General features: G+C 39.8%; 7 protein-coding genes across 13 annotated transcripts in view; 3 read left to right on the top strand and 4 right to left on the bottom strand.

The window, feature by feature from the left end:
* The first annotated feature begins 132 nt into the window (after positions 1–132).
* On the top strand, positions 133–3,486 carry LOC105698856 (protein disulfide-isomerase A6 homolog). Its single transcript, XM_012423460.2, has 6 exons — positions 133–287; positions 667–857; positions 946–1,173; positions 1,250–1,456; positions 1,527–1,852; positions 1,939–3,486. The coding sequence occupies exons 1-6, from the start codon at positions 272–274 to the stop codon at positions 2,255–2,257; spliced, it is 1,287 nt and encodes a 428-aa protein (XP_012278883.1). The 5' UTR covers positions 133–271; the 3' UTR covers positions 2,258–3,486.
* Positions 3,487–4,048: 562 nt separating this feature from the next.
* Positions 4,049–5,398, bottom strand: LOC111674306. Of its 2 annotated transcripts, XM_023434048.1 has the most exons (3): positions 5,223–5,398; positions 4,801–4,965; positions 4,049–4,691 (listed from the first exon to the last, which is right to left on the bottom strand). In XM_023434048.1, the coding sequence occupies exons 1-3, from the start codon at positions 5,263–5,265 to the stop codon at positions 4,669–4,671; spliced, it is 231 nt and encodes a 76-aa protein (XP_023289816.1). In that variant the 5' UTR covers positions 5,266–5,398; the 3' UTR covers positions 4,049–4,668. The 2 variants fall into 2 exon arrangements, with proteins under 2 accessions (XP_023289816.1, XP_023289815.1); XM_023434047.1 differs by having other exon boundaries at positions 4,049–4,965.
* Positions 5,399–5,630: 232 nt separating this feature from the next.
* Positions 5,631–8,572, top strand: LOC105698863 (male-specific lethal 3 homolog). The gene is made up of 10 exons (XM_012423469.2): positions 5,631–5,890; positions 6,043–6,111; positions 6,239–6,348; positions 6,417–6,597; positions 6,684–6,875; positions 6,956–7,266; positions 7,360–7,572; positions 7,664–7,857; positions 7,961–8,045; positions 8,155–8,572. The coding sequence occupies exons 1-10, from the start codon at positions 5,789–5,791 to the stop codon at positions 8,240–8,242; spliced, it is 1,545 nt and encodes a 514-aa protein (XP_012278892.1). The 5' UTR covers positions 5,631–5,788; the 3' UTR covers positions 8,243–8,572.
* On the bottom strand, positions 8,549–13,485 carry LOC105698862 (WASH complex subunit 5). 2 transcript variants are annotated; one of them, XM_012423467.2, is made up of 17 exons: positions 13,287–13,485; positions 13,095–13,197; positions 12,820–13,011; positions 12,531–12,745; positions 12,042–12,408; positions 11,644–11,919; positions 11,344–11,569; positions 11,031–11,266; positions 10,694–10,945; positions 10,434–10,616; positions 10,212–10,328; positions 9,966–10,138; positions 9,647–9,909; positions 9,363–9,546; positions 9,061–9,281; positions 8,813–8,966; positions 8,549–8,728 (listed from the first exon to the last, which is right to left on the bottom strand). In XM_012423467.2, exons 1-17 carry the CDS (start codon positions 13,406–13,408, stop codon positions 8,575–8,577), a joined length of 3,438 nt encoding a protein of 1,145 aa, XP_012278890.1. In that variant the 5' UTR covers positions 13,409–13,485; the 3' UTR covers positions 8,549–8,574. The 2 variants fall into 2 exon arrangements, with proteins under 2 accessions (XP_012278890.1, XP_012278891.1); XM_012423468.1 differs by having other exon boundaries at positions 13,337–13,414.
* A 2,233-nt stretch (positions 13,486–15,718) lies between these two features.
* On the bottom strand, positions 15,719–21,491 carry LOC105698791 (putative RNA-binding protein 15). The gene is made up of 2 exons (XM_012423352.1): positions 21,161–21,491; positions 15,719–20,813 (listed from the first exon to the last, which is right to left on the bottom strand). Exons 1-2 carry the CDS (start codon positions 21,283–21,285, stop codon positions 18,554–18,556), a joined length of 2,385 nt encoding a protein of 794 aa, XP_012278775.1. The 5' UTR covers positions 21,286–21,491; the 3' UTR covers positions 15,719–18,553.
* Positions 21,492–21,770: 279 nt separating this feature from the next.
* LOC105698792 (N-alpha-acetyltransferase 20) lies at positions 21,771–22,944 on the top strand. The gene is made up of 6 exons (XM_012423353.2): positions 21,771–21,952; positions 22,010–22,034; positions 22,114–22,204; positions 22,264–22,393; positions 22,487–22,623; positions 22,705–22,944. Exons 1-6 carry the CDS (start codon positions 21,900–21,902, stop codon positions 22,791–22,793), a joined length of 525 nt encoding a protein of 174 aa, XP_012278776.1. The 5' UTR covers positions 21,771–21,899; the 3' UTR covers positions 22,794–22,944.
* The window catches only part of LOC105698789 (uncharacterized protein CG43867), a 66,352-nt gene continuing 64,320 nt past the window's right edge, over positions 22,941–24,972 (bottom strand). For 4 of the 5 annotated variants that reach the window (XM_012423350.1, XM_012423351.1, XM_023434070.1 and 1 more), the window contains exon 20: positions 22,941–24,904. In XM_012423350.1, coding sequence (XP_012278773.1) covers positions 24,840–24,904 — 65 coding nt within the window. In that variant the 3' untranslated portion in view covers positions 22,941–24,839. Of the gene's footprint in view, positions 24,929–24,972 lie in introns of all 5 variants that reach the window. The other variant, XM_023434069.1, reaches the window with a different exon arrangement.

Here is a 24,972-nt window from a genome sequence, read left to right as displayed (position 1 = left end):
ATTTTATCAGCAGTGAACCTGCTTTGGAAATAGGTTAGAAGTTCCCATAGTGGCCACCAAACAGTGGCGGCAGCACTGTCGATATCTACATCCTAAAATCCCATCGACCAATCGGAACAGTCCACGAAAAATTTAGAGGCGGCGTATAACGAAGGAACGTTCAACACTTGAAGCGATTTTATTACGATATTGTGCCCGGCGAGGTGCACAGTTCGGTGTTTGTGGATGCGGAGGTGAGAGTCAAAGAGGTTTTGCATTATTCCAGAGAAAAATGCGGATATTAATAGGTAAGTGAATTTACAGCAGCGCATATCAGTTATTCGATATTCTTGCTGGTCCCCAACCGGCGAATGTAAAAATAAAAACCGGATTAAGTACATTGTTTGTGTGCGCCTCGTTGACTGTCGTCCTTCAGCAATTTTCGTATAATGTTGTGATCTTTATTATTATTTCTTGATCAGTCAGTAATTTCGATAATTCTCTATGGTTTTCATTGTCATCTGCTGATAAAAGGTAGAACAATGAAGAGGAGCATCGAATGTATTTCGATCCACCCGTATAATCATTGTTTTTGTTTAATTTTTTCATAAAGTGTCTATCGTAATGGTTGATTATAGTTTATCATATATGTCCTGTTGATCCTTTGATTGTTTTTGACTTTAAAAGGTTTGGCGACGCTGTTTGTGGGAGTACAGTGTATGTACTCTAATTCGGATGTTATTGAATTAAATCCGACCAATTTCGATAGCAGAGTAATAGAAAGTGCAAATATCTGGGTCATTGAATTTTATGCTCCATGGTGTGGACATTGCCAACAACTGAAGCCAGAATATGAAAAGGCTGCGAAAGCTCTTAAAGTAATAATTTTGTTTATGTTTTATATAATTCGTGCAGGTTGTTGAAGCAGTTCCGTTACATATATATTATTTTTTTTCTTTCAATCAGGGTATCATAAAAGTTGCGGCGATAAATGCAGATGAACACAAATCTTTAGGAGCAAGATATGGTGTGAAAGGATTTCCTACTATCAAAATCTTTGGAGCTGATAAACAAAAACCTGAAGATTTTAATGGACCACGAACAGCAAGCGGCATTGTTGATGCTGCAATTAATGCAGCTTCTCAAAAGGCTCAGTCGCTCCTGAATGGCAAGAAAAGTGGTGCTGGCTCCAAGGTATGTTTCAGATTAACGTACATATTCTTCTTGTGAATACATAAAGTATACAATAACATTTTTTTTTTTTCAACAGGCTAAAGATTCAAAGGATGTAATAGAATTAACTGATGACAACTTTGATAAACTAGTCCTGGATTCTGATGACATGTGGCTGGTCGAGTTCTATGCCCCATGGTGTGGGCACTGTAAGAATTTAGCTCCAATTTGGGCTTCTGCTGCTACAGAACTGAAAGGAAAAGTTAAATTAGGAGCACTTGATGCTACTGCAAGCTCAATGAAAGTGAGTATGTGGTTTGCGTACTCTTGAGTGAATGAACTGCAGTAAAATTAATTCTGAAACTATGTTCTAGGCTAGTCAATATGGAATCCAAGGTTACCCAACAATAAAGTACTTCCCTCCGGGTAAAAAGGATTCAAGTTCTGCAGTTGAGTACGATGGTGGTCGTACAAGCAGTGATATCGTTAACTGGGCAATGGATAAGTTGTCAGAAAATATTCCAGCACCAGAGATAGTCCAAATAGTGAATGAAGAAAGTTTGAAGAAGGCATGCCAAGACAGAGCATTGTGCATTGTATCAATTTTGCCACACATTCTTGATTGCCAGTCTGACTGCAGAAATGGATATCTGAAAGTTTTGAATGACCTTGGTGATAAATACAAAAAGAAAATGTGGGGGTAAGTCTTTAGTTCTGAATTCTCTCCGTGGATACGTTTTGTCCACGGCACAGTTTTACATTCATAAATTATTTATTTTAACGTAGATGGGTGTGGGCCGAGGCTGGAGCGCAACCAAACATTGAAGAAGCTTTAGAAATAGGAGGTTTTGGATATCCTGCTTTAGCAGCAGTTAATGTTAAGAAAATGAAATATTCATTGCTGAAAGGCAGTTTCTCATACGATGGGATTAATGAATTTTTGAGAGACTTAAGTTATGGACGCGGTGGAACTGCTCCATTAACAGGTTCCGAGTTGCCTGTTATCCACGAAACAGAACCATGGGACGGCAAAGATGGGGAATTACCTCAGGAAGAAGATATCGATTTAAGTGATGTCATTTTCGATGATAAGGATGAACTTTAAGTTCTGGACTGAAACACTTTCTCTAAACTTGAACTTCTTTTGTTACAATTATTAGTTCATTTACGTTACAGGAGATTCATACAAAACAGCAACAGATAAGGTGTCTCCACTGATGATAATTATATCTGTTTATTGTTACATACATTTATTATGAAACATCACAGATTATCTATAGAAGTTCCAACAAACTCATATATATATGCATATATAATTTTCTTACAGACACATACGATAAGATTACTTCCTACATTCTCAAAAATGAAAAAAAATTTACAGGCTTTTGTTCGATAGATCTCATTAAAGTCTGCACGTTTCCTCTATAGATTCCTCTCGAAATAAGAGATGTAAAACTTTTAGTACCAATTGATGTGCTTAGGAATCTCGAGTTTACTCTGCATTTTGACATTAAGTGACGTGATGTTTTCCAAGTAAATTAATTTTGGACAGAGATAAATCAAACTTTTTATAAACGCCTTTACTATCCAAGACTTTTTAACATATGTGAAACTGGTTGACTAAAAGATTACTCAATTTAAATTAACCACAATAATGGTTTCATAAAACTGGAACTTATTAATATCTGAAGATAACATTCCATAGCAATTTTTTTTTCAGATTGGGGCCAAATATTTGAACAACGGAAATTCAACTACAGTCTTATAGATTATTCTTTATTAGCGCAATACATATTTCTAATTGCTAGTTACAGGAGAGATAGTCGTAACTAAGTAACTCCTAATTTTTACATATTTTAGTATTGCTTGAATTAATAATTTTGCATACACACGTTTTAATTACCTAATCTTTAATTTACAAATAATTCGCCAATTAAAATTAACGATTATATAGAAATTTACCCAATCTTGGGTCACGTCTTCCATAGAGTTCAGAGATTTCATAGGAATTATTCCGACATAGGCGTTATACAATAAATTGCAGCTTGATACAGCTCCTTGATTTTATGAACATTTTATGAGTTATCAAGCGGCATTGTCACAAAGCCTGAAGATATTTACACTTCATGTCACGCATATTTTTCATAATTTTCGCAAGAGATTATGGAATTCATACCGTTATAGTTTAATTTTACCGTTTGGAAATTAAACTTCACAACATAACATTGCAATCGGTGTGTTATATGAAACTATAATATGACTTAATGTTAATTGTGATGATCATTCATTTGTCTTTTTATTAAACAACATTCACAATAAAAATATTTTCCTGTATTTTTCTTTGTGTGTCCAAAAAAACCCGGTCCTGTATTATCATATTTGGTACAGTTGCAATTAACTTTATGATGGACGGTTTCATAATGATTATATCAATACACGAAACACTTTTCATTGTTCAAATAAATTATATCTGCTCGATGTAATTGTAGTGACACACAAATTAAAACATGAAGGAAAAAAGGACTATACATTGTGCGGACAAGTATTACTATGATTATATTTAGTATAGATTACTTGATCGCATTCTTAAAATAAGGTACATTTTGGTTTTTACAGTAAAAGGGTCAATAAATGTGTTTATTGACTAACTGGAATGACGTTTTGGCAGTGATACACTTGTGCTGGTTTATGATAAGGCTCAAAAAATCGACCATACATACCTACAAAAAAAGTCTACATTCTACAATACTAGTACAAAAAGTCTTTAGTTTGTTTATAATTTTACACACTTCTTCAATTGAAGAAAAGACCTATCCTACCAGTAAAATTATGTTTTAGCTTTGTTCTTGACACCGGCTCGATATTCAAGTGTTCATGATTCCAGAAAACATTTGCTGTGAGACAATTGTTTCTTTTATTCAATTACTTAGATTCTAAAGTACTTAGTCTAGAATATCTAAGCTTCTACCTTATTGATTAATAATACGTTCGTATAAGTAGAGAGACAAAAATACAAATGCATATAAAAATCGAAACCAGCCTTGATGATTATACCAGTCTATGCAAGCTTGCGTATAAAAAGTCTTTAACCTATCGGTAAAAGCAGTATTTGACCTATCAGTAAAAACAGATCATTGGATTATATATAAATATTAGAGTAATTCATTTTCATTTTTGCTGTATAAAATACATTTGTTCAAAAAAGGGTATACTTTTTCTGCTTGTCATGATTTGCTTTTACTAAGAAATTGTTTCAATTGTAAAATGATCTAAAAACTTGAGAAAACGTTTTACAAATTAAATTGAATATAAATGACATATCTGCTCGATGCATAGGATAACGACATGCTTACTGTAGGTGTATAAACAATGGCTATTATAGTTATCAAGCTTGCTTTAGAAAATAGTCAAAAGCTAGGCATTGTCTTTGTTTTACGTGCCGTAACATCCTTAAAACAAAGAATGCTTCAAGATTAAATTACGGCACGCATAGTCAAACGATATTTGATAACTCCATCATATCGTAACTCCTTTGCTGCCTACATAAATATGGATAAAGAATGAAACCATAATATGTCACTGTACTTAGCATAATAACGCCAAGTATTATACCGATAATACCCCATGCAGATAAAGCAGAAGTTTTACCGTTTTTAGCATCAAACTTTCCTGTATCTGCTCTCTGTGTAGATTTTTGATTTTTAGTGGCATTGGCGATGTTTGCAGTGCCGACTTGCGGCTTTCCCCACTGCGACTGACCGTTCTCTTTCGAGTGACTTCGTGAGTAGAATCCAGCCTCGGCAAGATGGATAACTGAAGATATCGCTCTCATGAGACAATGAATATATTCTGAATTTTACAAGTTAGTTACTACACGATCATTTTAGTATATCCGACTATAAGCTTCGATCACTTAATCCGAAAATATGTCACGAAATTAACTGATGCTACCAGTTTCTGATAAAGCTTTACACTTTCCTTCAAAATTAATAACATTTGAAAGACGCCGGCTTTTCCTTTTTTTTTTTTTAAATCGTTCGAGAATAATGATAAGATTTAGCAGAACTCACCGAGGAGGGCAATAAAACAGCACGTAAGCTTTGATAGGTACATTGTTTTAAATAAATACTGTTCTGTTCCGAGTATTATTACTTAAATGTCAGGAAACTCTTCTCCCGAAATTCCACGCGTTCCGTCAATTATCCACTCCAGCCTTTCTTTCTTCCTTATGTTGGATTTCGGTCCAGTGATTTGAGCCCAGTACCACCACTCCGACCTTTATGTCAATTGATCAATTTTTTTTTTTATTAAGTTGCAGCTCCGTTTACATGAGCCTGCGTTTAAGCTGGAACATAGACTATGAAAAGAGGACGCGATGTCCTGCCCGTGAGCAATCTCCCAACTCATCTCTGGTTTCTCACATCTTTATAAAGTTATTCCCTTGAGAAGCCCTTCGGTCGCTGTTTTGTGCCATCTCTGGATTCCTGATTTTAACCTTGCCGCGTGAAAACGTGTAAATCAATTTCATGATTGGTCATAAAAATAAGCCAAAGCAGCCAATCAGCACTTCATAGCTCGTTGATCTCGCGAACTAGCGGCAGGACAAATCGTGCACATCGAATTAACCGGAATAACAATGGTGTCTACTCGTGGCCCGAAATTTAAATTCTCCGACGGTGAAAAAGTTTTGTGTTATGAGCCAGATCCAACGAAAGCAAAAGTTCTCTATGATTCCAAGGTACTCAATATATTTAATTTTACGTGTAAAGTAATCGTTCACTCGACCGGCATCTCGGAGTTTTCTTGTTTTTGTCTCGCTTATTTTTAACCTCAAAATCAGCCTAATTGACAGATAGTAAACTCTCCCTACACATTCTCGTTTCTTTACAGGTTTTGGATGTCATTGTTAATAAAGATCAAAGGGGACGAAAGGCTGTTGAGTATTTAATACATTTTCAAGTAAGTTTAATTTTATTCCCTGCTGTACCTGTCTTGAAAAAAAAAAATGTGTTTAATTCAATTGTACTATATTTTATTTTCCATTTAATTTGTTCTAATAACTCTGTAGTTCCAATATATTTTATAGGGATGGAATTCTTCATGGGATCGCTGTGTGACGGAAAAATATGTTTTAAAAGATACCGAAGAGAACCGTCAGTTACAGAGAGATCTTGCTCAGAAAGCTCAATTACAACTGTATGTAAACATTCTGTAAATTTATTAAACCGGTTCACCCTGAATTTATTGCATGCTCTTCTTATTAGTGGTGCATACCTGTATCGAAGAGAACGTAAAAAGAGAAGTCACAAATCGTCGGAACGGTTGGCAGGTTCAGGAACGGAATCACGATGTAAACCTAAAAGTACTTGTAGTCATGCAACTTCCGTTACAACTGGGTCGTCTGAAGATGGTAGTTCCGGCTTACATGATGACTATGACACAGAGGTAATCTTCTCCATTCTAGATCTAGGAAAATATGAAATTAAAGTGAAATACAATCAAGAAAATAAAACATGTAATATAATGTTTAGGGTGCTATAACAGAGGAAGAAACGGAAAGTAGTTCTGATTACACGGAAGAAACCAGTGATGATGATGACAGTGGAGGAGGTAGTGTCGGAGGTCAGTCTGGTGGTACTGGATCTTGTGTGGATCTTGATATTGGCCCTACTTTAAGACATATTTTGGAACAAGATTATGATCTTATTACTCATAAGAAGAAGGTTTGCAAATATTCTTTAAACTTGACTACACTGATTCAATGAATTTCAGCAATCGTGGCATCTTATAATTTTTTTTTCAGCTCGCTGTATTACCTGCTCAACCAACAGTAATAAATATTTTAGAGTCATGGGTGCAACATTTTACTACTTTACAGCTGACAGCTTTTGCAGAAAAAAATCAAAGGGTAAAATCAAATGATACCATAGATAAAGCAGTAAAAGATGCCAATATCTGTCGCCAGGTTGCAGACGGGTTACGTATCTATTTTGATTTTACACTTCGTGATCTTTTATTGTATAAACAAGAAAGGGAGCAGTATTTGTCAGTGAGATCTCGTTTCCGGTATGCTGAATTTGCACCTTCAACCAAAGAAGAAATAATTACCGAGGAGTGAGTATCAGTTGATACAATACATATATTTTGAATATCTTATGTGCCGATTAGAATATTCTGGGCACTTTCAAGCTAATTTATTGTTTTTAGGAATGTAGACGTTTTTATTAAAGAAGAACCAGAAGATATTGAATATGCTCACTTACCACCATTTCGAGAACAAGAAATCGAAATTGAAAGCTCGCCTAAATCTGCTCATCTTGCAAAAAGGCGACTAAGGTCCTGCAGAGTAAGCTCCATCGAAGATGGAAGACAGTTACGTTGCTATGATGACATAAAACAAGAACCAGGAAATGTATCAAGGTATCATCATTTCTTTTATTGAATTTTTATGTTTATTGCATATTTAATTCATTGAAAAAAAGATAACATTTATTTTGATTTTACGTTTCAGTATGGCAAGTACAAGTTCTCGCTGTTCTAGCCCACGAAGCGTAACTTTAAAAGTTCCACACATACTTTCGGCTCAAGTAAGCGTACTTCTTCAGCAGTCGAATAAATGGAGGCTTTTACCAGAGACAGCAATAAATAGTGATTCATTGTGGCCGTCAACATACTATGGTGCCATTCATCTGACACGTCTTTTTGGTGAGTTTTAACTAATAAATTTCATGTCAGGGTAATCTTGCAACTGGCCATAGTCATCAAGAATTTTACAATGGCTGCATAAATCTTTCGTTACTTTTTTCAGCTAAATTACCAGATTTATTACAATCTTCAGACATATCTGTCAAGAAACTGAAAACACTGTTAAAACATTTAGATATGTTTTTAAGGTAAGATGAACATTCCAATAAAAAATATTTAGGCTTATTTATAAATAGAAATTGATGAAACGATAGATAGTAATAATTTTTAACATTGAACGCAATTTCAATTCCACAGTTATTTGGAGTTACACCAAGAGTGGTTTGGAGAACAATTTTATACGAGTGCGGAAAATCAGAACCTAGAGTTACCGGAAAGCCCCTGAAAAATACATTCTTTTTGTGTTGTGAGTCATTAAATATATTTTTGTGAATACTAGATAATAAGGTATTAAACAATTTTTTCTTTAAAATCAAAGTTTCTATTTAAACAGATGTAGGGTAGTCGAGTAATTATTGGGATCTTTTCTATTTCTATTTTCAGTTCGTTTTTAAAACGCATTTATATTTACATAACAATCGTGCTATATTACAATTGCTTTTAACCAATAATCGAAAAGAGATGTAAAAATTGTACACACATGTACATAATATTCATTGGTACATTCTATGTAACTGTATACAACCACGATAATATTATTAAAGCTCGGAAATTATACTATTTATCAAATTTAACACTAAATTGGTCCAGTATAATATTAGGAATATTGCTATGGATTAAAGTTTTCGACTCTGCGGAACATCTTGCGAACGCTTCCAAAAAGTGCAGCATCGATCCTCCGTCAGCTTCCAAATCGTTTGTTAATCTTCCACTATATTAAATCAGACAATTTTTTAATTGAACGTTACAAATATTCGATATTATTATATATAGTTAGTTCAATTCATTCACATACCTATCAATAGTTACGGCGGTTACTATGTACTCGCACAGCAAGACTGCATAATGTCTAAACACAGAATCATGGAATTGGACAAGAATTGTCCTTAAACCCATTATAAAAACTGCTGTATCGAGTGGATCTTGATTTCTTTTGCTTAAAAGAGTAGCTGCAAAGTAAAAATTTAAGTGGCAGCTTAAAATCACTAGCTAACTTCAAAGGGTGATCCGAGTGATCTTGTAAAAATAGTACTAAACGCGTACCTAAGGTTTTGGAATAATATAATTTCGAGAGTTGTGATATCGTCACCAAAAACATTATCGATGCAACACTGCGCATGCTTTTAGCTTTTATGTAGATTTGACATTGAGTATCTTCGATGCCAGTGCGATCTACGCGTCCACATAATTGAAACAAAGTTTCTGCCTCTTGGCGACTTCCTATACTTTCCTCCGTTCTATTTGACATTTCGGAAAGAATTTTCCTGAAAATGGGAGAAAATTACATGTATGCCTCAGTTAATAATTTTTTTTTTTCATAGGTTTACACTACGAGTAATACTTACTCCGTAAAGGTCCTAAGAGCAGCTTCCATATGTTTTGCCTCGAATCTACAAAGAATATTCAATTCCTTCGTGATCCTTTTCCTTAATAATTGCAGGTGCCCGATCTTCTGGATTTTATCAAGTACCGAAGGCCATATCTTGCTTACATATTGATTAGCCATCATTTGCAACTTTCCCAAGTCATCTAAACAAATTAGGATGGTAATACAATATGATCCATTGAGAAGACTTGATTTTCTAAATGCAACATTGTAAAGTTCTAAGAGATACTTTAAATAACTTACCTTTAGTCAGACGTTCATTGTCAAAAAATGAGTTGCATTCATCCAACACTTCCTGCCAACTTTTGCTGCGACTCTCAACTTTTATACTGTTCACGAGAGTCGTTAGTTCTGTTACAATTAGGAAACAAAGCATTTTATCGATCCCATACAGCCCTGGTGGTCCGATCGCTCGTAGAATTGTAGAGAAGGTACTGTGATTAACAACCTCGTTTTGGGTCTTAAAATCGTACCAAACAAGAGCATGCTCCATGTAGATGGTACATCTGAAGGGAGAACACGTTAATTTTTTTTATTTTCAGAATTTAAATCATATCGTTACCTGGGATCAGTGATGCGAATTAATTCTTGCAGAACCCTTCCCATGAACGTTGAGCCCAAACCCTGTGCCGATGTGTAAGTTTGTTCATCTTGAAAGAATCCGCCTACTTTTCGTGGAATCCAAGTGGAACCTTTGCACTCTCTTTCCACGGCGTGATTTATTATATATATCATCTGAAAATTAACTATGACAAATTAATGGGACGTCAAGGTTGAAAATATGGTGACGATAAGGTGTACCACTTACTTCTTCGTGCCATATTTTTAGACTGTTGATATTAATGTAATCTTGAATGTAATGAAAAGACCTACGGTACCCATCCATAATTCCGGCCAATGTTTCAAGTTTCTTCACCAAGTCCGTCTAAAACAAGAAACTTTCAATTTTAAATTAACAATCAGTGATGTGATATCGACTGACTCCCAAAAGTGATATATAAGAGAGAAATATTATAGAGTGTTGAGTTACCTTTGTTCGAGTATCGAAAACAAGACCACAGTGAAGTGCAGTAGTGACTCTCTTTATAAGTTCTTGACGTACTCCATCCTCAAGAAGACGTTGAGAGTCCACCCTTAATACTCCCAAGGGAACGCTTTGTAGTGACAGCAAACCTTTAGTGAAAACTGATATATTGTATGTGAGTTTTGCTACCTAAAATGAAGCAACGATTTCAAAGATGGTCCGCTAAGTTCTTTCATTCTTTACGTGGGAATAGATATATTTTATACCTTTAATCTACCATCTAATTGCGCGAAATCCTTCATTTTTTCTTTACTCAATTTACTGGGGATTTCCTTAAACGTATTCGTCTCAAGGGTAATGATATCAGCGAGTAATCCAAACACAGTTGCTGGGATAATCTGTAGTACTCGGCGTGCAAAAGCTTCCAATTCTCTGCTGTAATATTGCGAAACCGACGATAAATCTGCACTGTGCGATTGATTTATTCTCAGAAGGGGCATTTCCAGGGCCGAGGCCATCTAAAATGTAAATTGAAATTTTGAGTATAGTCCACTAGTCACGTTAATGGAAATTATTTTTAACACTTATTATAGTTGGCGTTACCTTTGAAAATAAAGCCTTTAATTTGATGACAATGGGAGGATGTTCTTTTATGGATTCTTGCATAACGTCAACGAAAGAATCCAATATGTTCCAGGCGTAACAACAATCTGTTACGATATTTAATACGATCATGATGTCTTCTGTTACAGTCGATGATCTCAACATGTTACGCAGAATTTCACGCGTATCGGCCAGGTATTGTAAAATATGCGAGTTATTTTCCAGTTGATGAAATTCTGAAAGGTATACGAATCATGTGAAAAAAACTACGTGAAAGATATAATTAATAAATGTATGGAAACGATATCGTCACCTTGAACTTCTTCTAGTGCTTGCAACAACTGCACTATTTTTTTGCCGTCTTCTTGCTGCAGTGAATCGATGTGAGTAGCAATTTCCCGAAACCACACTTGAAGGCACTGATTTTTTTCTATGCAATCTATATTTCTTTCACCACTAAACGTTTCAGCAAGTTCGCCAATACGTTCGACACATACTTGTTTGTTTTTAAGCCACGATGATTCTTTGTCTTCGAATAACTGCACATGAGCAAATTACAAAATTCATACTCGAGCATTATACACTGTATTTTTTAATAAAGCTACACACACACCTGTTTACATATTTGCTTGACATCATGTTCAATTTGAGCTGTACCAAGCAGCAACTGAAGACACTCTCGTGGTATATATTTACTTTCTTGAAGAACAAGTTGTTGCAATTTGCGCGAACGCTTCGAGGGAATAGACAATCCACTAGGAGTCGCTACATGAAGCAGGATCCAGTGTAGTGTCACATTACAATCTCTAATTAATTTCACAAGAGCTTCAACGGCAATTTCATCCATTAGTACCGAGATCTGCTTATCACTGATCTCCGTGATTAGATCCTAAAACGGCGAGGATTTTAAAACATAAGCTAAATAATATTAATGCCCAGAAATTAATTTAATATGAAGTATTCACATTGAACGACAGATGCAAATCTTTGAATAGAAACACATTCACTTACTTTCATTTTTACTCCATATTTTTGAGCATGTTTTTTGACGTTAGAAGTTTCGAGAGTATTGTCAAGGGCACTTCGCGCTGCTTTGTAGGGAAACCACCAGTCCAAAAGATTTATCACAATCCCCATATATACGCTTATGACCCAACTATTTGGGAAAAACCTATCGACTACTTCCCTCATTAATGCAGTTTGATTGTGCAATATGTTTGGAGCGAAAGCTAAAGCCACTACGAGCATCGATGCTTGATTCGCTAGTGCAGTAGACCGATGCTCTGGTAAAGGGAAAGCAAGGTTTTGGTTGTATAACTCGTCGCAGCGTAATCGTTCGATTATAAGCTCTATGAGCGAGTTCTTTATAGGTATTCTCCTAAAACACATTACAAACTATGAATGAAGAAAACTAACATTCCTATTCTTTCACTAAACCATTGTCTCATTCAATGTCGGAAAAAACACAATTAAAATATTAAATGCACAATACTGACTCACATAAAATAAGCTTCGGGATAATTTGATGGACGTTTTGCTTGTACTTGACTAAATCCAGTCGAACGGAGTAATACACAGACATCGTCTAATCTCGTTGAAGAAGAATTCTGTACATTGTAGCGATAGTGAGAAACGAGCAGACGCTCTCGAATGTAGCCTTCGAAATATAAGTCTGTTACTAATAGCATTGTTCCATATAAGTAAACAGCTTCGCACTAAAAGGAAACATTTTGTGCAGAAGGTAGAAAAATTTATCCTTTGAAATAGCCACCACCGGACATGTCCATACCATTAGTTGTTTCCCTTCTTCATTTAACATAACAGACTCCACGGTTTGCTGTATGTAAAAACCGGCTTCAAGTTCGTTAATGTAGTTATTTAGTTCAGAAATGTATTTATAAATATTCTCAAATGCCGAGTAAAACCTTGACAGGACATCGGAGTAACTATCTCTTAACTCTTCGTCTACTTCTTGGAGAATCTGAAATAAAAAATATCTTTGGATGCTATTCAGTACTAGATTAGTTATTTCCTTTTTGTGCATAAATTATGCAGACTACATACTGGATCGTTATCAATTTTTTGCTCGTATTGGTCAGTCGCATTGAAATATATGAAATCCAAAATAATCGATCCATATTTTTGCTCAAACAGTTTGGAATCCATCCTATAATTAAATAGAATCTATATTTACATTAAATGTTATAAAACAATCCTAATAATAAGAAAACAATAGCCTGTCAAAGAAGTGTTAACCTAAAAACCGGTGGCACATAGTCCTTGAGCCTCATTAATTCAGCAATTACCGCATTTCCTCGCGAGACGAGTCGCAATAGATTTTGCCCACAAGTGTTACTGACACCCAAGAAGTCACTCATTTTTAATATTACCAGGGTAAACAATTGTACTGATCCTACATTTGAATTGTATTTGTTTCTTTTTGGATTTCGGTTCGTGGGTGGTTATCAGCAGGGGGCGAAATCAACTCGTCTCTGTTTTGCAGTCATTCGAGCCCCCCATCTGTTGGCTGCATATCGAAGCTGATCCACTTAAGTTAGCACTAACCACCATGTAATGCTCGTTTAGCAAAACATTCGAATTACATTTGTAAGCTACTAAACACCCGCTTTAATTCTAATGCGCAAGTCACAAATTTAAATGCAACTGTTATATGTATAATCTCGCATCGCTCAACGCTACGAGTGTCTCGCTCAAAAATGTATTTGACTCGAAACTATCGAGTTTCTTGATTTCCATGGGTTGCAGGATACTTTCATTCCTAAGATGTATTCATTATAAACGCTGATTAAATTTTGTCGAATGAGAATTCAGAAATGTTTACCGAATCGAAGTAAATTTTTTCATTTGTCTCACGTTTACTCATTAAGTGTTTCGACTTTTAGAAAAACTATATTACTATATGTATGACTTACTAATTTCGTGTTAGTTACTAGTTTGACAGAGAATTGATAAAAACCAGGCCCTGTAGCAAAGTGTCCTATTGAGAATGCCGTTTCATGGAAAAAAGAAACAAATCGATCATTCATATCAATACCATGAACTACCACTAGCAAAACAACACCGACAAAAGAAGACCTTACAACGTGGGCCCATAAACATTATTTTATATTTTCTTTATTCTCTTTACTGGTCGTTACATACTTCAACTTCAATCAAAAATGGAATGTGCAACATAATAAACAAAGCGTGCATAGCGTTGCAGCCTTCCAAAAAATCTCACATCTTGTGGCAAAACATATATGAACAGCTTCGGATAGAGGGGAAAAACCACTTTTAATTAAAACAAAAAAAAATTACTTCTTCTCTTTTCTCAGTCTCTGTATAACAATCTCAAGTAAAATATAACAAAGTTACAAGATCAGGAGATCAGGACATGTTCCAAGATTTTTATTTTTTTCTGTTTTAAGGAAAAGGAAGGAACTGGAAGTATCGACTTACCTGTTGAGCGAAAGTGCAGACGACATCAGGATCGACATCAGTTATGATAAATATCTGTGGAACTGTGGAACTGTGTGATAATGAAGATCGACAGCAGAGATTACGACGAACCTCCATGGATGTGACAATAGCATGTTACAAAAACGGATTAAAAAAATTGGAAGATACAGATACAAAGAAAATATGAATGAACGTATAAGCAATTGTAAGTTAAAAATATGTTTAACACGTCACCATCATAAAAGTCAACTTTAACGTAATAAAGAATGGTGTACTATTGGAGTACCAATAACCAGGATAAATTTGCAGAATGCTTTAGTTGGTTTAGACTCCGACTGCTTTATCATTTTATACTAGCTACAGCACTCGACCTTCACGAAATCCTACCTACACCTTCGGCAGCTGCAGCGGTCCCTGGAGGTCTTCAGGATCTGAAAGCAAGACCTTTAATTTGTTTTCCATGAAACTTACCCATCCAAGGACCGCAGACCTCGAGCAGGTTACCTCGATAGAAAGCCTGGAGGCTCGACAATACTCAACGAGGGAGCCCTACACGGTCACAAACGTTAGAGAATCACAGAATGAACTTGTTCACTTTCACTGGTGAGCGGGAGCGACATGCAAATCTTACTACTGATCTCGCACCAGGTCCCCGAGAGTACTCGGAGCACCTTGGCCACGTGTCCATGGGACCTCGGACAACCCCTACGTCGAATCGAACCAATTAGTCTGGGGGTGCACGCAGGAGCCGCACAAAAGCCACCAACATCACCGAGCACAAGGGGAGATGTACCGAACCGTTGCGACCTACATAGAACCCCCAGGACGTAAAGTCCCCTCATAGGAGTTAAACATCCCCACGTGTCGCAACCCCCTCACAAGGCACCGCCAGGCATTTACGTACCAACGACGACTTCCCGGGGGTCGAACAACGGAACACACCACCACGTACGTACTCGCGGATCCGCGAATGTAGGCCATCCACGGGGAACCGCGCACTGGCAAAACGTCATGTTTGTTCTCTACTTTCTCTGTAAGCGTTCGTAACCGGCCCGAGCGACGCAACGACTCCTGGACCCTAGCTGTCGACTCTTGCCACGGGCATGCACCCGACCCGGTCGTCCTGGCCGAAGACCTACACCGAGAGGGATACCTCACCCCAAGGGAGAGAGCCACTAAGCGAGACTTCGGACGCGCAGTTTAGAAGAGGATTGATAACGCATCGGTTGTTTTTGACTGCATAACGGCATCTATTTGTTTTGATGTAAACACCAGGTACACTTAACCACTGCACCTTCCGGTCGAGCCCGAGGTTGGACGAGCGTCCCTGCGCGTTCCTGGGGGACCTCCGCAGGGACTCCCCACACCCTCGGGCCCGAGGACACAAACACTTGTTTCTCGATTTACATCACTGTACACAATCTCGGTACTCCCTCCTTCCTTCGTTTTCCTTTTATCTTTCAGTTACCACCAGTACACTGTCCTCATTATGCGAGACTCTTCCACACCGAACGTAATAACTTCCCTAGAGCAGCGAGAAACTTCACAAGATTTTCGGCCCAGCGAGCGAACCCCCCTCTCGACCCTTCGTCTTCCAACCGTCCGCGAGGGAATCTCTCTCCTCTCCTCGTCTTCTTCCACCAACTTCACACTTCTGACTGACCGTCAAAGGTAGGACCTCCTCCTCGGGCGTGTGTGTGTATGTGCGGCACTATGTCACTTACATGGTTACGTAGCGCGTTACATTGGCGACATCTACGTAAAAAGGCTCGCGTTACGACTTCTACCGTTACAGACCGCTCGTCGCACTCGGTATGCGCACATGTAAGTGTGTGTGTGTAAATATATGTATATGTATAGTAATCCTTAATTAGTAAACACATTCGTCTCTTTTACAGTTCTTTCGCATCGCCGTCAGGAAATCTTACGAAGCTTTCCCTCGGGTGCGCAACGATGCCGTTCAAATGCAGCTCCCCATTTACTCCCCGTACTCTTTACTCGACTTAACCCATTTCGGCAGCTCGGGAAGATCTCTCAATCGACTTCTAACGGACGTAGGTAGACGTTGGAACGAGTTAAAATAAAAAATACAGGTCCATACAGTGATTCGATACATTGGTGGGTCCTTGTAAAAAATCTGTCTCCGGACTGAATTCATCCATTGAGAGCTGAGCAACTCTGCGGTCCAAAGTGGAGATCATTTTGTACAATGATGACATGTCATTCCTTAAGCTTTCCAAAGCAAAGGCCTAGTAAAGGCCAATTATTACGAATGATTAAAAATAAGTACATCGATAGAGTTGTCTAAATTTCATTTCACCTAGCGAATGAACTCGAGTGCCTTTCTTTCTCGTACAAGGAACCACGGTAATATCGAATCCCCGTGTATACAGTTTCGGGTATGCTAAAAAAGGCAAAAGAACCTGGAAGACCGAGTCAAATCGAGCTGTTCGTTTCGACAAAGGATTTGCTCCACGGAAATGTCGAGTCAAAACCGAATTCTGTATCGTCACGGCTGGATCGTCGCATATCTCTTTTTCTTTTTTACTTCTGCAATAGAATCTTACCGTAACCGCATGATCATTCGCGAACTGCCGATCAACGGTGTACAATTAACTATCTACAGATATACGATTGCAGAGTCAATAGATGCGTTAAGAGAGAAATACACAATCGGTGCGGAAATGAAAATCTGAAGTTATATAAAAGTTACAGCACGTAATGTGAAAGAACTGTGTACAAATAATTCCGTTCTCTTATGTAATATAATACAAATAACTTCGTACTCTTTACCACTAAGTATATGTTATATTAGTAATTAGTAGATGATAGTCGTATCGTCGCTGCACGGCGAGTTGTCCATTAGAGCCGGAGTGTCTGTTAAAGATAACCGATTCAGCGCCATTCTTAATGACTATGCATGATCTCTACGTGAAATTCGACCAGAGGAATTCGTCTTTTCCCCTGCATCGTACAACCTTGTGTACGTAACACATGAATGGTACTTTTTTTACCAGAGTTACGTTACCTAAATAGACATTACGATAAAATTATCTGTAATTCACCAAGTCAAGGTTCGGCCCTAATCCTGTCGACGCTGTCACTGAATATAAATTGAAATGAAAATAAATCGTGAATAGACCTATCTCACAACTTTGGCGTGATTTCTCACCAATGTACTGAAAAGCAACTTTCTTGTGGGCGAATTTCACACGTTAAGCTTGCATATAAAGATTCATCGTGTATAGATTTATGTATTATTATTACGGATCGATTCGCGGTAGACGAGCATACAGGCGCAAGTACGTACGAGAGAAAACACTTGTCATGATACGAGACCAAACCTCACGGAGACAAGCTTTCTCCAAATCTAATCAACTTGATCAAGATCGGATGCTTTATCAGTAAAATCCTTGCGTTCGGTACAAATAGCATTCCAACGTTTCGATGACACATATTTTACAGAGGAAAATACACGTGCTCGTCTAACGCGCATCTACAGGAAGTGGTTGACCGTAGCGAAAAGGAGTTCAAAAGTGCAACCATCATCGAACGTAACATTCCTGACCTCAAACATCAGCTCACATGAACTCACATTGGCCCTTCCCCCTTTTCCACTGATCTTCCAAACAAACTACAATGATTGTACCGAACTGAACTATTCGGTTCCCACCACCACATCCAAACATCTCTTCGTTCACCACTGGATGACGTTTGCACTACGTTGCCTTCATTACGATCAATCACTCTACGATTAATAATTCGCTCGTTTACGTTTCCGGTACAACGTAAATCGCCTCCCTGGTCCATTGCCAACGATCTCATCATGGCCGTGTACGTCAACTCGAATGTACGTTTCTTCTTATCTCACCGAGTCGTCTTCGCACTCAAGTCTCAAACTCTTTCAATGGCCATGCTTTGAATTCAATGAACTCGAGTCATTAAAACATCCGACTCGTCGCATCATTATTTCATTCTCGTACACAGCAATCGCGAGCAGACAGAGTGGATCTATCTCTGGAAGAGGGATCGGTTAAAAGAAGATGCGAAGACTCGAATCCAACTTAAGCACTACCACCCTTGACGACAACGATCACTAAGTGATCCTCTTTGAGACCCTCCTCGCTCAAGCTAGGACACGTGCGCTTCAGGAGTTCCGTCGAGAAGGCGCAAGGAGGGAAGGCGTAGAGCACGCCCGTGCCCTCGGTATCCTTGTTGAGGAGGGAAATGACCCCGGCAGCCTCCTTCTGCTTCAAGTACGATACCAGATTACGTAGTGGCCTGGTCTGGACGTTGGCATCCTCATTGGTCACCGCGGCGCTCGAGCCGGCCAAGCCCAGGAAAATGGCATGCGAGCTGGAGGTCTGGATCCTCTTGGAGACGTCGTCTAGCTTCGGCTGGTCGAGGCGGAGTCTCTGGGTGATCCTGAGCATGTGCTTGCCCTCCTCGTCCTTCATGAGCGAGTCGATGATCTCGGTGTCGCCGTCGGTCAGATGGAACTTGGCCGGGAAGAGGGAGTTCTTCAGGATAAGCGCACCCTGCCAAACAGCGACGGATTTGCGCGCCACCTCGGTCAGGGTCCTCGAGAGGGAGAGCATGCCGGTGCGCGCGTTCTCGGAGTCGGTGTCCGAGTCGAGGGGCCTTCGCCGAGGCGACCTCGACCTGGACCGATCGACTCCGGGCTCGCGAGACACCGATCGGCGCATGTTGCGCGGCGCCTCGTACTCGAGGTCGGTCGGCCTCCTGGCGGCCCAGTCCTCTTCCCTGGCATATCCCTCGGGATAGGACCCGCGATAAGCGCCCCTACCACCGCCGCCACCTCCGCTACTACCTCCTCCGCCTCTTCGCTCATGCCAGGGTGCGCTTCCACGACCTCGAAACCCTCTGGAGGCGTAGCCGAATTCGCCGTCCGGGCCGTAGGGGTCGTACGGCGAGTCGTAGTCCAGAGGTCGCTGCCTGAAGTCCGCGCTATCCTCGGGGTAGGGTCTCGGCTTGAACCCGAAGCCCGGGGTCACGTCGGCGAAGTCGACCCGTAGCCGCCTGTCTGGACCTCCCAGGGGGAACCCTCGCATCTCCTTCACCGCCGCCTGGGCCGCGTCTATGGAGTCGTACAGTATATACGCGTTACTGTCGCCCTTGATGTAGTCGATCTTCTTGATGGCCCCGAACCGATCGAACTCCCGCTCGAGCTGTGGTACCGACGTCCAGGGTCCTAGGCCGCCCACCCAGATCCGCGTCGTTGGCGTCGCCTTCCCGTATCCGATTTTGCACTGGAACTTGCCGATGTACTGACCCGATAGCTCCACTTTGCATCGGTGAGCCATATCAAGGGTCTGGAAACGCACGAACGCGTACGCGTTCCCTGTCCCCGGGGGTGGCCTCTTTATGTCTATGTCGTCCACTATACCATACTTGCTGAAGATCCTACGAAGCTCCTCCTCGGTGATGTTAATCTCCAGATTCCCTGCGAAGAGGGTCCTTGTGGCCAGAGGGTCGTCCTCGGGGGAGACGTGGTGCAAGTAGTTTGGAAACTTGTCCTTCTTGTTCTCGACGCGTTCGAAACCGTGCACTGGGTGACGGAGAACCAGGTGTCTGGGGGGACCATAGTGATGGGGTGGTCCGCCACCACCACCTCCACTGCCACCTCCTCCAGGATGCACGTGAGGTGGAGCGTGGTGTACGGGTGGTCGTACGAAGTCGTGATGGGGAGGTGGCAGAGTCTCGCGTCTTACCTCTCGGTGGGGTGGCAATCCAACAGGCGGTGGACCGTACAAGCGATCGTATCTTTCCAGGGGCCGATGATGACGTTCCGGACCAGGTGATCGAGCGTAGTAGCGGTCGTAATCAGGAGGCGTGAGAGATCGAGGTCGGCGGTATGAGTCGGGTCCTGGACGTTCGTATACAGGTTCTACGATGGCCAGCTTGTCATACACTATAATCCTGGGCTTGGCATGTTTCGCATCCCTTGCATCCTCTGAGCTACGAAAACACACATATGCCACTCGCTCGTCGAGCTCGTGGGAGATCCGGATGGAGAAGTCCCCAAATTTCTTGTACTCTCGATAGAGGGTGTCCTTGATCGCTTCGTCACTGGCTTTTGGATGAATCGAGCTGACGCAAAGAACCTTGTATCCATATGGTCTGTCCGGTGGTAGATCCCGAGCCCCTCGGAGATAGTCGTCACGGTGAGAGCTAGACTCGGGGTAACCGCGTGCATGATGAGAAGCCGAAGAGCCTCTGCCGGGAGGACTCGGGCTACGAGCTCCTCTGCTCCGACGCCTAATTCTCTCCGGCGTCATTCGCTCGTCGCTCGAGTCTTCGTATCTAGAAAAACAAAGTCATGGTATGGAAAGAAGGGAGATGACACCGACAAGCTGACTCCTTAAAAACCACAGATAGAGTAGAAGGAAGGAAAAATGACAGAATGCGTTGTCAGTGTATCGGCGAGTTCATTATCGGAATAAAGGATGTAATGCCTGTGGTTAGTAAGTAGTGAATATCATGGTTCATTAAACGAAATCGGGCATAGAAAAAAGAATGGGGGGGGAAGAAAATGGCGGATGACGCCGAGCATCGGTGGCGCGGGTGAGGGCAAGGGCAAAAAAAAAAGTGGCGTAATGGGGGAGGAAATAAAAGAAACAAGGAAAAAAGAAATGAGGATGCAAACGTACCGGCCTATAGAGGACCTGCTTCGCTTGACGCGAGGCGGCGGGGTGTCCCGACTCGAGCTTCTCTTCATGTTGTTGCGGATCTTAACCGTGATCTTGTGCAGGTCGTCCCGCGGAATCCCAATCATCAACGTTGCCTTGTGCGGTCCGTAAACATACGAGAAACAAGAAAAACAAAGGAACGCGTCGAGTCTTTCGACGAGTCGAAACCTGAGCACAGCCCAGCTTACTAGCTTAATCGCTTGTTCGATCTTTCCACCTCCTTCAACGTTCTGCTCTTGGAACGGTGGCACTCACTTGACTTTCCCGACTGCTTGCAAAATGGCTGCCAACGGCCGCGGCCCGCACCAACTCCCGATCCGCCCGCGGAGTGCGGACGCCGCTGTAACTTGTACAGCCATGGACGATACTGTTAGGAAGAGAGAAACGCCCCATGATAAATTAGCCTCCAAGGACACTTCATTTTTTAATTTGTCTTTGAGATGGCGCTTTAAGCGACCTAATCTATACCAGGTACCGGGCATGCCGCTTGCTTCGTAGTACTGAAATTTATAGCTACGTCGTCTCTCTGTATTTTTGCTGCTACCAAGGACATTCTTGAAATATCTTAATTTGTAAACTGTAAATCCCACCTAATCTTAAATATCGCGGGGTTTGCTTTGAAACGATACGTGTTGGTTGTATAAACTTTTACCGAATTCGACTTCAGATCAATAAGAATCATTGTAAATAAATCGACGAGATGTCTGTGATCAGGAATTTTACCTGCGATGATTTATTTAAGTTCAATAACATGTAAGTGTTAATGAGGATACTGTCTGTCAGCCTAACCTAATTGTACTTACGTTTTAGGAATTTGGATCCTTTAACGGAGACAGTATCCTTTTATTGTCACCTCCCTTTTAGTTAGTAATCACATTTAGTAGTTTTCAATCATTTCTTAACCTATAAATTAGTATGCATTATCATTTTATATGCAGTACATGGCACACTGGCCAGAATGCTTTCAAGTTGCAGAATCCCCAGGCGGTGAAATCATGGGATATAGTAAGTAATATCGAAGTAAAGGTTACTAGAAATATTTCAATCGTCTAATTTAAATCTAGTTATCGGAAAGGCCGAGGGACATGGAGAGAATTGGCATGGTCACGTAACGGCATTGACGGTGGCACCTGATTATAGAAGGCTTGGTCTTGCGGCAAGGTTAATGAAATCGTTGGAGCAAATTTCAGAGAAGTATGCAACTCTTAAAGTTTGGATATTAAAATCAGAAAGCGATACTTATGAGAATTAATATAAAACAATTCATTTACTAAAAATTATTTTCAGGAAGCAAGCATACTTTGTCGATCTTTTTGTACGTGTCAGTAACAAAGTAGCAATCAAAATGTATCACGAGCTGGGATATATTATTTATAGAACAATTTTAGAATATTACAGTGGTGATCCCGATGAAAATGCTTATGGTAAATTTTATAGAGTTCAATAATAATTAACGTGTTCTTTTTCACAAGTATACTATTAAACTGTAATAAATCTACTTACAGATATGAGAAAAGCTCTCTCAAGGGATTCTAAGAAAAAGTCTGTAATACCACTCGCACATCCGGTACGTCCAGAGGAGGTTGATCAATGAATTGAAAATGTACGGCCAGTTCTATAAAATATCAGTTTGTAAGAACAGATTCTTAACCGTGTATCTCTTGCACATACATTGTGTTTATGCTACTGTTACCGAGTGCCATTTGTTTTTATAAGTAACCTATAAATCGTGGGTTTACAATTTGCAGCAGAGTTTATTTATTCCTTTGTACAATAGTACAATGTCCTGATTTCTTGATCGTACATCATTCGCGCAATTCGTGCGCCAATTTACGCGAATAAATAATAAATAAAAATCTACAGATGGTAGGCTCGATTAGCGCACCGCAAAGATGGCCTTTGTGGGCATTCGATGTTGGCACTCCGTTGCCTGTCAGCTGCCCGTATTGATTCTAATATATCTAAGGACTTACGTCTAGTATGTTATTTACAAAATGAGTGAATTTCATGTATCGTATTAGAGGTGACAAGCACCTATGCAATAGCATGTAATTACGATATAAAAATTAGAGATGAAGTGCCACTCTTGCATTTTTCTTGTACCATTCCCAATAATCTGATAACTATTTGCCATAAAAATGCCGCTTTTAATAGTGCGCACAACAATGGTACTCAGCTCCTCAGGATTCTCGTGCAGAAGTTTTGTACGCATTATACAAATTGCCCTGCCATAATTTTTTTTTTTATTCGTTTGTGATTAGATGATAAAGGAAGACGTCTGCTAGTTCCACAGGACGCGTAAAACGGGTACAAAACTTTTACAGCGACAGGACAAGTTACAGATGTTACATGCGTTACCGAGTTACGTCGTTAAATAATGCTCGCTTCCTTTACAACTATTTGGTCGTCTCCTTATATAAAATAAATGGTTTACTCGGTGAAATAAATACGCAGTATGCTGAGACTAGTAATTATCAAAATATGGATAATAGAGGGTTACTAGTAACGATATAAATGATACACTTTTTCGAGGCTCTCGATATAAACGAGAGAAAAAAAATAATAGACTTGTTGGTAAACTTATACATTACTCAAAGTATTCAAAATTCCTGGCAAACGTATTCAAACTATTCCTTTTAAACGACTTAATATTTGCCACTAAACGAGTAAGCAATGCAGAGGCTCACGTAAACGGAGGTGCCCTGTAAGTTTATTTTCAAGTCAGGAGGAAATGTTGTACACTGTAATACTGGGAAACTAGCAGCTTACACTTTATTAACCTTCGTCAATATTCTCCGTACGAAAAATGTACATTGTTGTCAATACTTGCCGTCCGTCAGCGTATACACCATTACCGTTCGCGTATGGTAGAAAATATTTCATATATCTTTTGAGACATCATTTATACCTTGCGACAAATGCGAAAGAGGCTCCTCCGTTTGCTTAAACACAACGGTATGCAATTACGAAGCAAAAACTGACCTCCAGGAAACGCAATCGCGATTGCATCGACCGTGCTTTGATTAAAAAAATAATACAAAAATGTCATATCTCCTTTCTAATATTTATATCCTCGGTGGTTCACCAAATATTTCACATACTCATAATGTGTTGCATTGATTTGGCAAGAAGTAGACTCCCTCGAGCGGACGTCTCGAATCTTAGTAACAGATTTTTCATTTTCTCTTGTTTTGAAACCATCTAAATCTCTAGACATATAACACCTAATGTTTATATGTACACGATACGCAACTCCACCTTCGATATTAATTACTTTATCTTATGGTCTGGTATATAAATACGGTAGCAAAAGATTTCAGCACATTGCTTTTAGCCTTCCAACGGAACTACTCGATGTGATTACACTTATTGATTTAGGCAGTGTTCTCGTCAGTATATCATTCCCCGCGGTTTACCGATCGAAACCCTTTTGACTCCGAACTTTCACAGAGCAGCTCCGAGTCTCCCCTACTTCACGAGCGTCGGGTAATAATTTTACTTAAACGAGAGCCGATCGCTCAATCGAACACTCCGTCCCGCTTCGGCGTTCGTCGAATGCAAAATTAGTGCCTCTTTAGAGCCACGTACCGACAGTCGTAAAATACGTTGCTTCTGCGGCGAAATAAATCCTGCAGTCTTTTCAGGGTCTTTGGTGGTCCGGAGTAGATTTTAAAATGTCCGGTTGCGTTGGAAGACAGCTTGAACCTGAAGTAGGAGGTCATAACGATACTGAATTACAAGAATATGGTAGCTCTACGTCGTACTGCCTTTCC

Source organism: Orussus abietinus, unplaced genomic scaffold (assembly GCF_000612105.2).
Source record: "Orussus abietinus isolate OABI.00-Male unplaced genomic scaffold, Oabi_2.0 scaffold12, whole genome shotgun sequence".
NCBI lineage: Eukaryota > Metazoa > Arthropoda > Insecta > Hymenoptera > Orussidae > Orussus > Orussus abietinus.
The sequence above is the reverse complement of the archived record's forward strand: the minus strand, read 5'-3'. Positions and strand labels throughout refer to the sequence as shown.

Bases quoted from the DNA above. Each gene is read 5' to 3' on its own strand.
- LOC105698856 (XM_012423460.2), top strand. The intron at 858-945 runs GTAATAATTTTG...TCTTTCAATCAG, and splicing joins AGGCTGCGAAAGCTCTTAAA to GGTATCATAAAAGTTGCGGC. The intron at 1,853-1,938 runs GTAAGTCTTTAG...ATTTTAACGTAG, and splicing joins TACAAAAAGAAAATGTGGGG to ATGGGTGTGGGCCGAGGCTG.
- LOC111674306 (XM_023434047.1), bottom strand. From the start codon at position 5,265: ATGTACCTATCAAAGCTTACGTGCTGTTTTATTGCCCTCCTCG. The intron at 4,966-5,222 runs GTGAGTTCTGCT...CGATATCTTCAG, and splicing joins CTGTTTTATTGCCCTCCTCG to TTATCCATCTTGCCGAGGCT.
- LOC105698863 (XM_012423469.2), top strand. From the start codon at position 5,789: ATGGTGTCTACTCGTGGCCCGAAATTTAAATTCTCCGACGGTGAAAAA. The intron at 5,891-6,042 runs GTACTCAATATA...GTTTCTTTACAG, and splicing joins AAGTTCTCTATGATTCCAAG to GTTTTGGATGTCATTGTTAA. The intron at 8,046-8,154 runs GTAAGATGAACA...TCAATTCCACAG, and splicing joins CATTTAGATATGTTTTTAAG to TTATTTGGAGTTACACCAAG.
- LOC105698862 (XM_012423467.2), bottom strand. From the start codon at position 13,408: ATGAGTGACTTCTTGGGTGTCAGTAACACTTGTGGGCAAAATCTATTG. The intron at 10,329-10,433 runs GTAACTCAACAC...TTCTTGTTTTAG, and splicing joins TTTTCGATACTCGAACAAAG to ACGGACTTGGTGAAGAAACT. The intron at 10,139-10,211 runs GTAAGTGGTACA...GTTAATTTTCAG, and splicing joins TAAAAATATGGCACGAAGAA to ATGATATATATAATAAATCA.
- LOC105698791 (XM_012423352.1), bottom strand. From the start codon at position 21,285: ATGATTGGGATTCCGCGGGACGACCTGCACAAGATCACGGTTAAGATC. The intron at 20,814-21,160 runs GTACGTTTGCAT...TTGTTTTTCTAG, and splicing joins AGCAGGTCCTCTATAGGCCG to ATACGAAGACTCGAGCGACG.
- LOC105698792 (XM_012423353.2), top strand. From the start codon at position 21,900: ATGTCTGTGATCAGGAATTTTACCTGCGATGATTTATTTAAGTTCAAT. The intron at 22,035-22,113 runs GTATCCTTTTAT...CCTATAAATTAG, and splicing joins TGGATCCTTTAACGGAGACA to TATGCATTATCATTTTATAT. The intron at 22,624-22,704 runs GTAAATTTTATA...ATCTACTTACAG, and splicing joins TCCCGATGAAAATGCTTATG to ATATGAGAAAAGCTCTCTCA.